The 16,400-nt window shown below is 35.0% G+C and overlaps 1 protein-coding gene across 6 annotated transcripts in view; it reads right to left on the bottom strand.

Annotated features, from left to right (window-relative positions):
- The window catches only part of mrtfba (myocardin related transcription factor Ba), a 67,024-nt gene that overhangs the window by 19,713 nt on the left and 30,911 nt on the right, over positions 1 to 16,400 (bottom strand). For all 6 annotated transcript variants that reach the window (XM_009306703.5, XM_009306704.5, XM_073918414.1 and 3 more), the window contains 5 exons: positions 13,125 to 13,190; positions 6,897 to 6,952; positions 6,578 to 6,653; positions 3,509 to 3,670; positions 3,244 to 3,413 (listed from right to left, as the gene is read on the bottom strand). In XM_009306703.5, the coding sequence (XP_009304978.2) occupies positions 3,244 to 3,413; positions 3,509 to 3,670; positions 6,578 to 6,653; positions 6,897 to 6,952; positions 13,125 to 13,190 (530 nt within the window). The remainder of the gene's footprint in view (positions 1 to 3,243; positions 3,414 to 3,508; positions 3,671 to 6,577; positions 6,654 to 6,896; positions 6,953 to 13,124; positions 13,191 to 16,400) is intronic.

Genomic DNA, 16,400 nt, shown 5'->3' with positions numbered 1-16,400 from the left:
TAAAATATTTATTTGCACAAGACGCAAGAAATGCACTGTTTAAACTATTATTTACAGGCTTTATTTTATTTAGAAGAGATACTGCTTATTTTCTACTATTAATGTAAAAAATTTTGTTTCCAAAAGAGCAAGTTATTTATTTATTTAACCTTTTTTATAAGAATAGTGACTGTTTGTTTCAGGCAATCTGTGTCTTAATTTCATTGTTCAATGTTGATGTTCAATAAATAACCATAGATAATAGGCAATGAGTGTTTCCTCCAATTATTTGAAAATCAAGTAATGCACCCTTCATTCAGAAATCTCTGACTTGTAATATGTGAGCAGCATATTTACAGTACAAAACTTATCAGTAAACTATGAGGGCATAAAAATAAAACAATTATTCATTTCTCATAATTGAGTTAAAATGTTCAATTATTCAAGATTTAGATTTTAGGCCAGATCGCCCAGCATTATATTCTACCATGTGGAGTGTGTCTTTAAACATTCATGCATTTGCATTTATCTTTAGTTTTAAGTATGAATCCAGACCAACACTAATGTGGCATCGTAAAGCTATCACACTTGGACCATAGTAAACGTGCCCCCTAAAGGTGCTTTGACACTTAGTTTGAGTGTCTGGTCTGAACCAGTGTTCGATTACTCCTTCTGCACTGAAGGGGATTGTGTTCACACTGTTATTGGTTGTAAGCCAGCAGCCGTGTGCCCCTGTTGCTAAGTAACGACTATGAAAAAGAAGGTGCTAAAATGGAAAGAACTGTTTGTATCACATTTGTTAAGTCTTTTTTTAACCTTTGGTTTTATAAGCCCCTTGAGTCTGTCTATTGCAAAGTCTGAAAATGATCAAAAAAGTGAGCTGTTCATCAAGGTTAGTAGAATGTCTCTCTATACATGCATAGGGTCATTCCTGCTTGTTGCATGAGTGTGCATTCTGAGTCAGCATACACAGTCACACAGCACACACACAAGTGGTCACAAGTCATCAATAGCTGTTCATTTTGTAATTTAGTATGACTGATTCACATCAGAGATGAACCACAGCCCAGACCATCATGATAAGGATAAGTTGGGTATGTTGGATTTGCTGAAAAAAAGAGCATTGTCAAACCAACATGTGTGTGTGTGACTGAAGTGCCAAGTCAAAAGCCCAAAGCAAACTTCAGCAGTTAACAGATTTTTTTTTTTTTATGTAAACAGTAAACACACACTCAAATGCAAACCCTTTCAAAGTAGACTACACTTGCAACCACAAATAAATAAATAAATAAACACAGACAAACATAAAAGAAAGATTAATGCTTTTTTAAGTGATTGCCATTTCTCTCTGTTATAATCGATGAGGTTGTTTTTACTAATTTAAAGTATTATTGAAGATTTCTTTTAATACAATAGACATGTTGTCACTCTGATTCAATCTTTTTGTTTCTTTTCTGACAAAGCAAATTGTGCAAGTTGCAGAAACTTTGTAATAGGGATGTCAAAACTAATTGTTTCAGAATCGGCTCAGTAATAGATCATAACCTATTTTAATGTACAACGTATCATCTGTTGCATATTCGCTATGCTGCAGTTGCATAATATGGCGAGGAAGGCGGGACACAAATGCGAGTAACTAATAGACTTCAACTAATTAAAAAGCTCACAACTCTGTATATACACACTTCATTGCTTGTGAGTTTGCTGGGACAGTCTTTCCCAAACACTGATTAATAGAGAGGAAATGGAAGCATATAATGGTTCATCCGAAAAGTATTGAAAGCGCTTTATTTTTTCACATTTTTTATGTTACAGCTTTATTCCAAAATGTATTAAATACATTAATTTCCTCTAAAGCTACACACAATACCCCATAATGGTAATGTAAAAAAAGATTTTTTTGAAATTGTTGCAAATTTACTAAAAATAAAAACCTGAAAAATAACATGTACTTAAGTATTCACAGCCTTTGCTCAATATTTTGTTGATGCACTTTTGGCAGAAATTACAGCCTCAAGTCTTTCTCAATATAATGCCACAAGCTTGGCACACCTATCTTTGGGAATTTTTGCCCATTCCTCTTCGCAGTACCTCTCAAGCTCTATCAGGTTGGATAGGAAGCGACTGTGTACAGCCATTTTCAGATCTCTCCACAGATGTTCAATTGGATTTAGGTCTGGGCTCTGGCTGAACCACTCAAGGACATTGAGTCACTGAGTTGTTGTGAAGCCACTCCATTAATATTTTGGCGGTGTGCTTTGAGTCATTGTCCTGCTGGAAGATGAACCGTTGCTCTAGTTTGAGGTCAAGAGCACTCTGAAGCAGGTCTTCATTCAGGATGTCTCTGTACATTGCTGCGGTCAGCTTTCCCTTTATCCTGACCAGTCTTCCAGTTCCTGCTGCTGAAAAACATCCCCACAGCATGATGCTGCCACCATCATGCTTCACTGTAGGGATGGTATTAGCCAGGTGATGAGCGGTACCAGGTTTTCTCCAAACGTAATGCCTGGCATTCACTCCAAAGAGTACAATTTTAGTCTAATCAGACCAGAGAATTTTGAACTCCAATTAAGCTGCTGAAACATCTCAAGAATGATCAGTGAAAACAGAATGTACCTGAGCTCAATTTAGAGCTTAACGTTAAATGCAGATAATACTTATGTACATGTGACTTTTCAGGTTTTTTTTTTCTAATAAATTTGCAACAATTTCAAAAAAAACTTTTTTTCACATTGTTATTACGAGGTATTGTGTGTAGAATTTTAAGGAAATAAATTAATTTAATCCATTTTGGAAAAAGGCTGTAACATAAAAATGTTAGCTTTTAACCTGCTGGTGAATACATGAGGTGCCGTTATCTTTCATCAGATACATAAGCAATCCACTGAAGCATCATCTGACAGGCATGGCGTTCAATAGATTAAGTGTTTATGTATCTGTGTTTGGCACTAATGATCACCGCTGTTCAAGTGCAATCACAGACGTTTCTGTTGAACGTGTAAACACAATGGCCAATCATAGGTGAACTTGTTTGTGGAAAGCACTGTGGTATTGAATTGAAGACCAGTGTAAGACCAGTGTACAGACCCCTACTTTGTAAATTTGGTTAAAAAAATCAGGCAATGCGTGGACAGTATATGAGTACTTTGCTGGTGCTGAATTTTGCATCATGCATTTATGCAAATTGTCACAAAAGTATGAAACCTAAAGAATACATTGGGCTTAAATGTCCTGTCAAAAGTCAAAGGAAGTAATTAGAACTACCTGTAGCAAGTTATTGGGCAGCGGTGAGGTCTCCTCCATAGTCCTGACCTCTGCAGGTGAGGCTGCAGATCCCTGGGACTCCTGACTGGCTGGCTGCTCTGGTGAAAAAGCATCTCCACTGTCTTCATCAATTAGATCTTCTAGAGTTCTAGGGTACTGCATCTGACCATCTACACAAACAACACAAATTACACAAATGACAATATTTCATAAATGTTTATCCCTTACGCCAATGTAATTAAGCTACAATAGTGTGAATGTTCACCAATTATGGCCTCCTTGAGGCTGGAGTCCACTGGCAGGATGTTCTTTTCCACCAGCTCCATTGGGCCGGGGCGCTGTGCAATCTTCTCATTGAGGTCATCAGCCAGTCGAGCTCTCTTTAGTCTCAACTGGGTGGCCTGCAGTGAAGGCTCTGCCAAGGTCTCTGCCAAACCACCAAAAATTAGTGACAATTTGAACAGCAATCACCCAAACCAACACTTGTTTTTACAACAACAACAACAACAACAACAGCTTTTTAATGCATAAGAATTTAAAATTCATACTTATAAATCCATTACTTCTTTCCTAAAAAGAATTAGGTCCATAAACTACTGCTTATTACAATGCTTATATTACAATTCGTTATATTATTAAATATTCGAGTTAATTTTTTTTTTACTTTTTTATTTTATAAACCTAATATTTCCAGCCAGGATTTAATGAACTTTCAATATTGTTGAAAACACAGAACTTTCAGTTCTGATATATAAAAAGATTTCAGTTCTTATGCGTTCTCTGCTTGTAAACTCGTAAACAACAATTGTGATTGGTTCATGAGATCAGCCAGATTAGCGAGCACCAATCAAGTCATGAAATGTGATTATCGATCAGAGGATTCGGAGCATCCCTATTAAATACCAATTCCCTTTTCCCTAATACTATTAACTACTGGCTTATTACTTGCTAATTATTAAGATATAGGCTGTTTAGTATGTATAAAGTATGATCTTACTCTACATGCCTAATCCTAGCCAATGCTTAAACTAAGTACTACCTTACTAAATATTAATAAGCCGAAATTAGAAGTTTTTTGGGCTAAAAGTGTTAGTTAATGATTTGTTAATAGCAAAAATTTTACCTTAAAATAAATTAAAAAAAATCTTAAGATGGTTAATAATATTAAGCATACCTTAAGAAAAAAAACATTAAAAACGTTGCTTTTATTCCAGCTGAACTAAAAAAAAAATACAAAAGAAAATTCTGAAACAAAAAATATCAGAAATAACTTATCCTTCAACTGTATGCCTTCAAATGTGATTAAACCTAAATTAAATCTGTTATTCAGATAAAGTGCTAGACTGTTCCATACTTTACTTTTTCTAATACTTTTTTAAAGTATGTACATTTCTTTATGAAAAGCTGGAAACATCAAATTTGTGACTCAATATACAATCAACAGAAAAAACAAATCTCTCAGATTATCCAGTTTTCATTTCAAAGGTGAATGAAAGTAACAACTTTCTTTCTTATTTTTTAAATAATCATTTTAAGCTATCAACACTGGCAAACATATGACTACTAATAAGACAAAACATTACTATTGTGTTTTAATTCTTAGACAAAAAAAATAGTTTTCTGTCCATTCTTTTCAGTGAATCAAATGTAGCCAGATTTCTGAAACAAGTGATGATCTGATTCTTTTAATTGGAACAGTTTAATTTATTGTTATTGGTTTAAGACAACGGAAAATATAATTTAAATAATCAGAACTGACTTAAAGGGGTGGTCCAGAATGTAATTTTAAGGCTTGGTTGTGTTTATAAGATGCAAAGCAATGTGTGCTTATGTTTCACTTGACGGAAATCGCGTAATTTTTTCATATATCTCACTTTGATTATACACAGCTACTCAGCTAACATGAAAACGACTGTCATATTTCCTAGTTCCTCTAAAAGGCCCGCCCTTAAGTGACTCTGATTGGTCATCGACATAATGTGCTGCTATTGGCGGATCGGCTCCACGTCACACCCGTAAAAGCACACGCTTTTCTGCTGTGTAAACATGAAGTCAACCTCGCTCCCGCTCTCTAAAATAACATCTGACAAGTGTCTGTAACTAACGAGTGAAAAAGGGGTGCGGCTCCTTTAACAGCGTCTGTGTGTGCGTCTATGTGTGTGTTTGTGTGGTGTGAACTTTCTGTAACAAGCACAAGAGCGCGGGACTTTCTTTTTCTCTGATGCTCGGATTAAGTTATTTTCTGTAATATATCGTGACAGAAGAATAAAGCACAAGATGTGAGATGCTACCTGTTGAGCCTTGATTTATTATTCTGCTGCGACCACTAGTCAGGTAAGCTAATCTGTGTTTTTTTAACTCTATGCGTCATGACGTCTTTCACGAGTATCCGGAATATGCAGGTGTAAGTAATATAAATCATCCACATATCTTTTGCGACTTCATTATCTGAGATGTGAAACACATGAAAAAGCCAAGACAATCAGTGCAGTCGCGCACACACATAAGAGATCGTGCTGGTGGAGTGAGTGTGTGTTTACAGGAGTTTGGCTGATAAATGTGAGTTTGTAGCTAAATCGTTTGCCCGCAAAGCAGCATTTCGCATTGTTTACATCATTGCTACAGCATACAGTTAACGCTAGACACTGTACATGTCATGATCAATTTTAAAAAATAAAAACACTTACTTGTAGATCACAACTTCTGCTTTGAGGAGATTTTAGCCGAATCCAGCACTGAACTTGGAGAGATTCAGGAGCTGTTTTGTCAAATCATGCTTGCTGAGTATTTTATAATTCTCTGGAAGTTAATTAATATTGAACTAAAGGCACTTCTGTCTTTGTGTCGTGTCCTTTGGAAGCCCTAATACAGAAACAGATGAAGCTCTGTGGAAACAGCCGTGTTTAGATGCATTTTTAGCTTCATCTCTGCTATAACGTTACAGCACCTCTGGCCACGGACCTTACCTGCATGCGCAGTGTGGGATGCGCAGTAAACGAACTTGTGATGTCACAGGGGGCGGAAGTATTTTTTTGTAGTCCCCAAAATTCGTTCATTGTAGGCTTTGCTAAGCTAACTCTGTAAAAACCAAGGTCTCCCTTAGCATTGAACTTAGAACTTTTTACATTCAGAGATGCTGTTTCTTTTCACACAGCTACATTACACATCAACTAAAGTTTAAAATATGAGATCGTAGTGGACCACCCCTTTAAATTGACAAAATCAATAGTGTTGGAATGGCAACAGCTTTGTTCAAGAAGGGCAGTAGACTCAACAAAACTTTTCCCAGTATGCAGATTAGCTGTCATTACATGCATTGTAAATGGAGGATTACCTTGTAAGATGTGCATGCGGACCAACTCAGCCCTTTCTGGGCGGCTGCGTATTTTGTGCTTTAGGAAATTTTCAGTCTACAGAGAGAAAGGATACAGAGTTTCAGAAAACTAAATCCCTCAGTAATTCAGGGATCAGAAAGAAACCACCATGACAATCTCCTCTGCGCTTTGTAAATAACAAACACATTTACAGAAGGCTTAAGCTATCAAATCAACTGAGAGGTTCACATGTGTCCTATTACAGAGAGCTGAGGGACCCTGAATAGAATTCAGGAGGGATCAGAGACCCCCAGATGGGGCCGGGTGGATTTCTCTTACCCTGGCTCTCTCAAGGCTGCGGATCTGTTCATGGAAAGCTGCAGGGCTCTTCAGGGCTGTACACACACACAAAAAAGCAAGAAATCAGTCAAGAAAGAGAAAATCAGCCTTGTGCGGACACAAGGCCATCAGCACACACTTCAGCCTCCTTCAGTCTGTCTAAATGCTGTAAAAGTAATTCCAGCTTTATGGATGTGTGACATTAAAAACTTGAAACATAAATGAACAGTATATTGAAACATCCGTTTATATTTTCCAAAAGATAAATAACCACAGAGACATCATAATAATATCCATCTGTAAACGTGTTTTATATTTTAACTAAGGGAATAAACATGCGTGATGGATGTGACCAAAAAAGTTTGCAAATTTACAGTATACACATCATACTTTGTAGAAATTATGTAAATTAAACTGCACAAACCAAAAAGCAGCAGAAAAAGAGTAATAAAGATTAGAGTTGTCTTTCTGTAGAACAAACATGATTTATTTTATTTTTAGTGCTGGGCAAAGATCAATCGCAATTAACTGCATCCAAAATAAAAATTAGTTTTGAAAAATTAGTTTTGACATGATATACGTGTGTGAACTGTGAATTATATATATTTATTATGTATACAGTTAATGTCAGAATTATTAGCCCCCGTTTATTTTTTTCTTCAATTTCTGTTTAACGGAGAGAAGATGTTTTTCAACACATTTCTAAACAGAATAGTTTTAATAACTCATTTCTAATGACTGATTTATTTTATCTTTGCCATGATGACAGTAAATAATATTTTACTAGATATTATTCAAAACACTAGTATTCAGCTTAAAGTGACATTTAAAGGCTTAAAATTAACTAAATTAATTAGGTTAACTTGGCAGGTTAGGGTAATTAGGCAAGTTATTGTATAAAGATAGTTTGGGTTAGGGTTAGGGTCAGGGTTAGACTATCGAAAAAACATATAGCTTAAAGGGGGTAATAATATTGACCTTAAAATGTTTTTTCAAAAATTAAAACTGCTTTTAATCTAGCCGAATTAAACAAATAAGACTTTCTCCCGAAGAAAACATATTATCAGACATACATTTGCCTTGCTCTGTTAAACATTATTTGGGAAATATTTGAAAAATAAAATAAAATTCAAACTTGTGAAAATTGTAGTACACGGAGAAAGCAATTCCATGCAAAAGTCAACCTTGCCATAAAAAAAATAAAAAAATAAAAATGAAGAATGAATGCAATCAACTTTTCACCAAAATAGGTGTTTTGTGTGGGCTTATATTTTACAGTACTGTAAAGCATCTGTCAATGTTTCAAATAATTATATTAAATTTACAAAAGTTACAAAGGTGACAATTTCACATCGGTCACATTCATAACAGAGAGGTGTCACATCCATAATGAAGCTTTTTCCTCATAAATGCAAAAAATGTCCAATAAAATAAAATCAATGATTTTTGTTCTATAGTGAGTCAACTCAACATCTGATTAGCATTATTTCTTTGGGTTGTGAAGCTTCATTCACAAAATTTCAACAAAGTATGTTGTATACTGTAAACTCGCTAACTTTTTTTGGTCACATCCCCAACGCATGCTTACTTTCCTCATTTAAAATCTAAAAAGCTTTACAATTTGATATTTTTTCTGAGCCCATAACTGGTTAGCTGTTTTAGAAAATATAAACAAATGTTTTAATTTAATGTTAACATATACTTTCTCTGTGTATTTGTGTTTTTACTGCAAATATTACATCCATAATGCTGGGATTGCTCCATACATGAAAACAAAACAACACAAAAAGTTTTGTTACTTAGATATTTAAATTTATATGTAATTTGTAGCATACATCTATATTTTATCTGAATATAAATAAACATTTTCTCAAATATTTGCTTGCTTGTTTGTATTTATACATACATAATAAATATGCATAGCACACACATTTATTATGTCAAACAAACTTTTATTTTGGATGCAATTAGTGGCAATTAATCTTTGCCTAGCACTATTGATTTTATTTTTAGATTTTTGCAGTTTTAATAAAAAACTTAACTAGGTTAATTAGGTTAACTGGGCAGGTTAGTGTAATTAGGCAAGTTATTGTGTAATGATGGTTTGTTCTGTAGACTATCAAAAAAAAATATATATATATATATATCTTAAAGGGGCTAATAATTTTATCCCTAAAATGTTTTTTACAAAATTAAAAACTGCTTTTATTCTAGCCAAAATAAAACAAATAAGACTTTCTCCAGGAGAAAAAAATATTATCACACATACTGTGAAAATTTCCTTGCTCTGTTAAACATAATTTGGGAAATATTTAAAAAAGAAAAAAAATCAAAGGGGGCAAATAATTCTGACTTCAACTGTAAATCTCTGGTTATTTTTACAGTAGTGTAAAATACAAGCATGCACAAACATCTCGGAAAGGATTTCACTATTTTGGTGAAATGGTTTTAATAGAAAGGTTGACATTTGCATGGAATTGCTCTGTAGTGTCTGCCCTCATGAGCTGATGGAGTGCCCACACAGAGATTAGCACACAGACTAAACGGTGCCCTTCGGGTCTCTTAATCCCTGCAAAAAAGGTGCCTTATATTACGTAAGTTATGAAAGAGCATGCAGAGTACTCTCATTGATCAGCTTGGAGATGAACAGAGGAAATAAAAGAAAAAAGTTCAGCAGGGGTGTGAGGGTTCTCACATGCTGCTTTGTGACTTAAACGGAAAAAAATGAATATGAGCAATAACAAAATGAAGTGTGGTGAGCATTCAAAAAAACAACATGCATTGGTCAGCCGTGCCAGCCTTTGAACTACAACTATGAGCGAGAGTAAAAACAACTGATTCAAAAGCAGACGTGGTACAGAAACCACAGCATCAACTGATTTCCTTTCTTAAATGCACATAAACAAAAAGGATTGTTCACATGACTTACAGTGAGCTTCATTATAGACACAAGAGACATCGTCAAAGACTGTGAGTTTACACAAAAACATGTAATAACGTGTTTTGGATGCCAGGGGTTTTACATTCCACAATTCCCTTATGGTCTCATTGTGTACAATCTCTTGATTATTTATAATAATAATAATTATTGCAATAAGGCTGTACAAAAACCTTTATCTTTGGTAACTAATTAAGAAATGGTCTTCACTGCGACAAGAAAAAGGCAATACAGAAAACATGGTGGTGATAATTGTAGTATTTTTGAATAATATTGTGACTGTGATTTAAGGTGATTTTTTCAAAGCTCTTTATCTTGTGTATTATTCAGCAAAGACAGGCTGTCAATCAATCCTTTAAAGGTGCAGTATGTAAGTTTGACACCCAGGGGTTAAACTAGGTATTGCACTCTTGGTTCAAAACACATGAAAACACAGGTTGCCAGATTGACGACACCAACAAGAGCATGCCTGACTATTGAGCCTTAAGGCTGATTTAAGGCTAATTTAAGTTGTGTTCTAAATAAAAGCAATAGGCACGCAGTAAAAGGAATTTTACATATTAAAAGGATTTTTTGTCCAATCCAACACCTGAAATTTATATTTTAAAAACAGCTTCTATTTCTTGCAGCTGAACAACAGGTTAAACTAACAATAATTACCTCAGGTACACCTCGTGTGTTTTATTTAGTGTTAAATGCCAATAATGAGAGTCATTTTTACATGGCATTTATTGCCATACTACTGAAAGCAGCAGCAAATAGTTCACCTCAGAAACCGTTTGAAATGGAACAGCATGTACATTTAATAAGGGTAAAGAGGTTTAACATTTATTAATTAGATTAAAAGCTTTACCATTTTGTTAAGGTGCAGTAAGTGCACTATTCTTTGCTTCTGAATGGATTTCAATTTCTGTCATGTTTCGTCTGGTACAAACAGCTAAATAGCTTATCACTGCAAATCTTGCCACGTAGCGTGTTGTTAGGACACAGGGCTACAGTGTAACCTGCTCACCTAATGTTTACGTTTGTAATATTTATATTATTTGCTAATTAATAACCACCTTATGTGGAACTCTGAATCTGTGTCTCGTTTTGGAGTCTGCTACTGTCCACCTGATGTTGCATTTTGGTCACAAGCACATGCTTTGAAAGCCTTCTTGACTGAATGAATCAAATAAGCTGTTTTCCACAAGGGCAACCCGGACTGCTGAAATTTAATTGGTTAAACTGGCATTGGGTGGTTTAAAGGTACCAAAACAAAGACAGACGTTCCGGCATATAACACACATTTTCAGAATATCTAACTTTAGCATTATTCTTCAGATAAACAAGAATGTTCACTTAACATGTTTCTTAAATATCTGCAAATATTTTGTAGTATTTTTATGCTTTAGAAGACTCAAAAACTTACATACAGCACCTTTAATATTATGACCAACAAAATAATAGTGTGTTCTTTTAAAAATGAAATATTGGCCACGCAAAACAAAAACAAAGCCTTTTTTTTTTTTACAAATTGTTTACAAATTTTTGTTTTTACAAAAGTTTACAAATTCTTATAGTAACCCAAGTAATCTTTAATCAAACAGGTTTATCCATGTGTGCAAAGCATTTATTATGCTGATTATTATATGATTAACAAATCACATCACTTCACTACATTACACTAGCAAAAATTCATTTTAGCAATAATTTGTGTGTGTAAAAACTGGAGAAAGGCTTAAGAATACTCCACGCACCACTGCTAGATAGTGCTATTAATTTGCGTTGTTTTTAGTGAAGAATGAATCTGCACGTTTAAAAGCAATTTTATAATCCTGCATTTATAAAGCAGCTCCTGATGCGTGCAATATGCAGTTGAAGTCAGAATTATTAGCCCCCTTTTGATTTTTTCTTTTTTTAAATATTTCCCAATTGATGTTTAGCAAAGCAAAGAAATTTTCACAGTATGTCTGATAATATTTTTCCCTCTGGGGAAAGTCTTATTTGTTTTATTTCAGCTAGAATTAAAGCAGTTTAGAATTTTTTAAAAGCCATTTAAGGTAAAAATTATTAGACCCTTTAAGCTATATGTTTTTTAATTGTCTACAGTATAAACCATCGATATACAATAACTTGCCTAATTACCCTAACCTGCCTAGTTAACCTAATTAACCTAGTTAAGCCTTTAAATGTCACTTTAAGCTGTATAGAAGTGTCTTGAAAAATATCTAGTAAAATATTTACTGTCATTACCAATAATTCAGGGGGGCTAATAATTCCGACTTCAACTGTATCAAAACAATATGGGTATATTGCACATACACAGATAATCCAAACGATTAGTGTTGAGGGTAAAGCATTACAAGAATTGTGAGTTATGTAATAATATTACTTTTTTAAGTAATGAGTAAAAGTAACCTATTACCAAAATTAAAAAGTAATAATATTTATTTTTTAAATTAAAATTAAATTTAAAATTAGAATTAAAATGAACATGGTCGCACTAAATCAAGCACTCAATAAGAAAATTTGCTCCCTGCAGGAACAGGCAGAAACCAAGTTGTCAGAGCCTTACATTTCTGCGATAAAAGTATTCTCAATATCTGTATGGCACAGCTCTGGGGTCAGTATTATTTTTTAATGTGTTTTTTAAAAAGTAAATTAAGGTTAAACGGCGTGTTTTTTATTATTATAATATATAAATTTTTTTTAATCGCAGAGCTCCTCTGTTTAAAAAGGACGAAAAAAAAAAAACTGCAAGTACTGAAAGAGATCCAGCCTCAGCCAGGTAATAAAAAGTACCTCAAAAGTAAGTCAGACGTAATGTAATATATTACTTACCATAAAAAGTAACTAAGTAATGCAACTAGTTACTTTTTGAGCGGAGTACTTCATTATTGTAATGCATTACTTTTAAAATGAACTTTCCCCAACCCGGTCAATGATGGCTGAAAATATAAAAATTCATAACCCAATGCGTGCCCTGCAGTCTACTTTTTTTCTCATGTCACGTGACCACGGGTAATCGCAACATTAGGAGCTTAAACATTTTGTTGTTGTTTTTTTCGTTTAGAGATTTTATTGCAAATACAATAAGTCATTCAACATTACTTTGTAAATCATGTCATGCCATATTTATTTTTTGGATTATAAGAGAAAAATGGTTCAGAGAATGGCTTTTCAGAACTACGACTTGCCATTTTCAGATATTTGTTTTCATAAGCAGTTTTCATGAAAGAGTAAATATGAATCATCTCTCTCCTATGCAGGGGCCTGCAGCAGCTTTAGATGGCAGAAGCAGTACTCACGTGGCATGATGCCCTGTTCAACGAGCTGCTCCCGGGTGCGTCTCTGCTGGAGCCTCAGCTGGAGAACTGGTGGACAGAAGCAAAAGCAGGGTTACGTTCTTGACCCAACCTCTACAATAGCTTTGACAACACTATATTACACACAAAAAAGGGACTTTTCCACTTGATTAACACACCTACACACAGACAACAAACGAATATCTAACCTTTAGCACAACCGAAATTACACACATTTCCTCTCTAGCATTACATAAGAGCCACCATTCATGAGGAGGAAAAAAAACTACACGTTCTTCCTGCTACCAAAACAACAGGCTCCTAAACGACCCTTTTGAAGCATGCTGTTTGGAAGGTTTCCTGGGAAAATTCTCAAGACATTTTTCTTTGCCCTTTTCGGCTGAGTCCTCCGGATTTACTTGGCTGATTATGAAAACAGCTCAAATTGGTCAAGAAAGAAAGACAACATGATAACGCTTGACATTTATCAAGAGTCATGAGCTCAGAGAATTTGTGAGCATATGATGGCAGGTCCTACATGCAACTGGACAGTTTTGTTAATGCAGAGTCCTTGTAGCTCATTGTGGCTTTTAAAAACATTATGCACAGGGGTCAAAGACGAAATGGGGTTTGCAGACATAAATAATAAGATTGCAACGCAGCTCTACAGTTAGCTTTTTTCCCTGTACGAAAGAATGTGTGCTGTTACATTTATTAAAGCAAAATATTGTGACCACTATGCTTTTTTATCAAGTTTTATAGAATATTTACAAAAATATTGCATTTAAGTGTAACAATGGTATATTAATCAAAACAAATACAAACAAATCATCTGATGAAATTTGAAAGGGTAAGTTCACCCAAAAATTAATATTATGTTATTAATTACCATAGCATCATTTCAACCCTTGATGGTAAGCTCACATCAGTCATGGATGAAGCGTCAAGTGTGAGTGATTTACATGTTAATTTAAGGCTGGACGATCAATCGAAAAGTAATCTAAATCGATTTTCAAAACCTATAATCGATGAATTTTTTTTTTCTCAATTACTTTCTCTGTTTGTCACGTGACCCTGCTCTATTAAAGTCTGTGGCTGATTTCCACTTCTGTTGCCACTTTGCAGCCACATCTGATCTCTGCTCAAGTAGGACAATAAACTCATTCTTGAGCCTAAAGCAGGTCGCAAACCAGAAGCGCCGCTCGGCGCCGCGACACGGCGCGCACATGACAGTTTAAAGTATCACACACCAGACGCGCACATTCGAATGATATTTAACATGAAACTAATCAGATGGCGCTCTGTGGCGCGGCTGAAAAATGAACTGTGTCCTGAGCCGTCGCCGGGCGCCGCCGACAGCCACCGTCTTGCGGCGCCGGTGTGTGTATCCTGATAGAAACCTATGTTTAGAATTCTAAAATTCATGGCGCTGCATGGCGCTGCATGGCGCTGCGCGGCGCGCCGCTTCTGGTGTGCGACCTGCTTCACTTTGCACTACATTGACAATGATTGGAGGCTGCGCCAGAGATGCTTTTATATGGCACTTAAACTTGTCAGAAAACTATGAGGGCAAAAAAAAATTATAAATAAAATAATCGTGATCGAGTTAAAATGTTCAATTAATTGAGATTTTGATTTTAGCCCAAATCACCCAGCCCAATGTTAATTCTAAATTAATATATTATATGAATAGATGCGATATTTGCACGATGACGTAATTTGTGTCAATGACATGCCGCAAATTGAGCATTTCAGCCATTTGATGCACTTAATGTGCAATTAGTGCAAATCTCTGAAGCAAAAAAAAAATCTTTTGCAGAACTTTGATGGACATTTGTGCCTTGTTAACCAATCAGGAGCTTGATTATGATGTAGTGCCTAAAGTTGGTGTCCTGAGGGGGAATCCTTCTGTCAACATGTGATGACAGCTCATCAAACTGTGACCGGCTTGTCAGTTGATGAGCTTACATAGCTGGGTACTCCTCAGAAATATCTAATGGGGCCAGGCACGACGCCAAACAAATCTAATCTGTATTTCAGCTTTCCTAAAGCACATAAATTGCAGTTACTTTCTTAATAAAATCCATGTCAGCCATTAGCAACAAAACTAGAGTCACCAGGCAAACAGACACCCCTCTAATGAAATGAATCGAACTCTATTATGAAGTGAATTTCACACGTGAATGAAGCGGGCAAATTCAAAATGCTCATGTGTCTAATTACGCACAAATAGCAAATCTATTTGCGCAAGCCCTGTCTGTTGTAAATGCACCATGAAACATTTGTACATATTAACTACAAATTAAAGTTGCAGTATGAAAATTTGAGACCACTCAGTGGTTGAACTAGGTATTGCACATCTGGTTCAAAACAAACACAAGCGCAGGTTGCCAGATTGATGACACCAACAGTGTGCCTGACTGTTGAGCCTAAAGGCTGATTTAAATCATGTTCTAAATAAAAGCAACGACATGCGATTAAATGAATATTTTCCATATTAAAAGGAATTTCTGTTCTAACCAACACCTGAAATTCATATTTTAGAAACTGCTTCTAATTGCTGAAATATAATTGGCTAATCTGGCATTGGGTGGGTTAAATGACCAAAACAAAGACAGACGTACCTGCAAGTAGCGCACATTTTCAAAGCAGAATATCTGACTTTAGCACCGTTTTTCAGATAAACAAGAATGTTCATTTACCATGTTTCCTAAATATCTGCAAACATGTTATGGTATTTTTAAGCTTTAGAAGAGTCAAAAACTTACATATAGCACCTTAAGATATTTTTGATGCAATCTAAAAGCGCCCTCATCCTCCAAAGACAGCAAGAATCTTATCTTAACAGGCCGTATGCCTTCACTTGGTTCAATCAGAACATTAATAAGCTACAAGAATACTTGTGTGCGCACATAAAACAGAAATAGCATCTTTATTCAATATTTTCTGGTCCTCAGTATGTTTTTTGGTACCTTTTAACCTTGCCATCTATGAATGATCAGGGAGCTCTCAGATTTCAACCAAAATGTCCTAATTTGTGTTGTCTCAGAGCTTCAGAACAACAAGAGGTTAAGTAATTTTTGGATGAACTAACAATTTAGGGATCAAAGCAGAGCCTTAAATAGTAAATCATGGATTTTTAATGATTAAATTATCCTTTTACATTTTTACCAATCTTTGCCATAATCCTTTTTAATTTTTCATTAAGAACTTCATAAATAAAAACTATAGCATTATTATTTATATATTCCAATAAGTATAGGCCAAAATAAATGTTAT

Source organism: Danio rerio, chromosome 12 (assembly GCF_049306965.1).
Source record: "Danio rerio strain Tuebingen ecotype United States chromosome 12, GRCz12tu, whole genome shotgun sequence".
In the NCBI taxonomy this organism is placed as follows: Eukaryota; Metazoa; Chordata; class Actinopteri; order Cypriniformes; family Danionidae; genus Danio; species Danio rerio.
The sequence above is the reverse complement of the archived record's forward strand: the minus strand, read 5'-3'. Positions and strand labels throughout refer to the sequence as shown.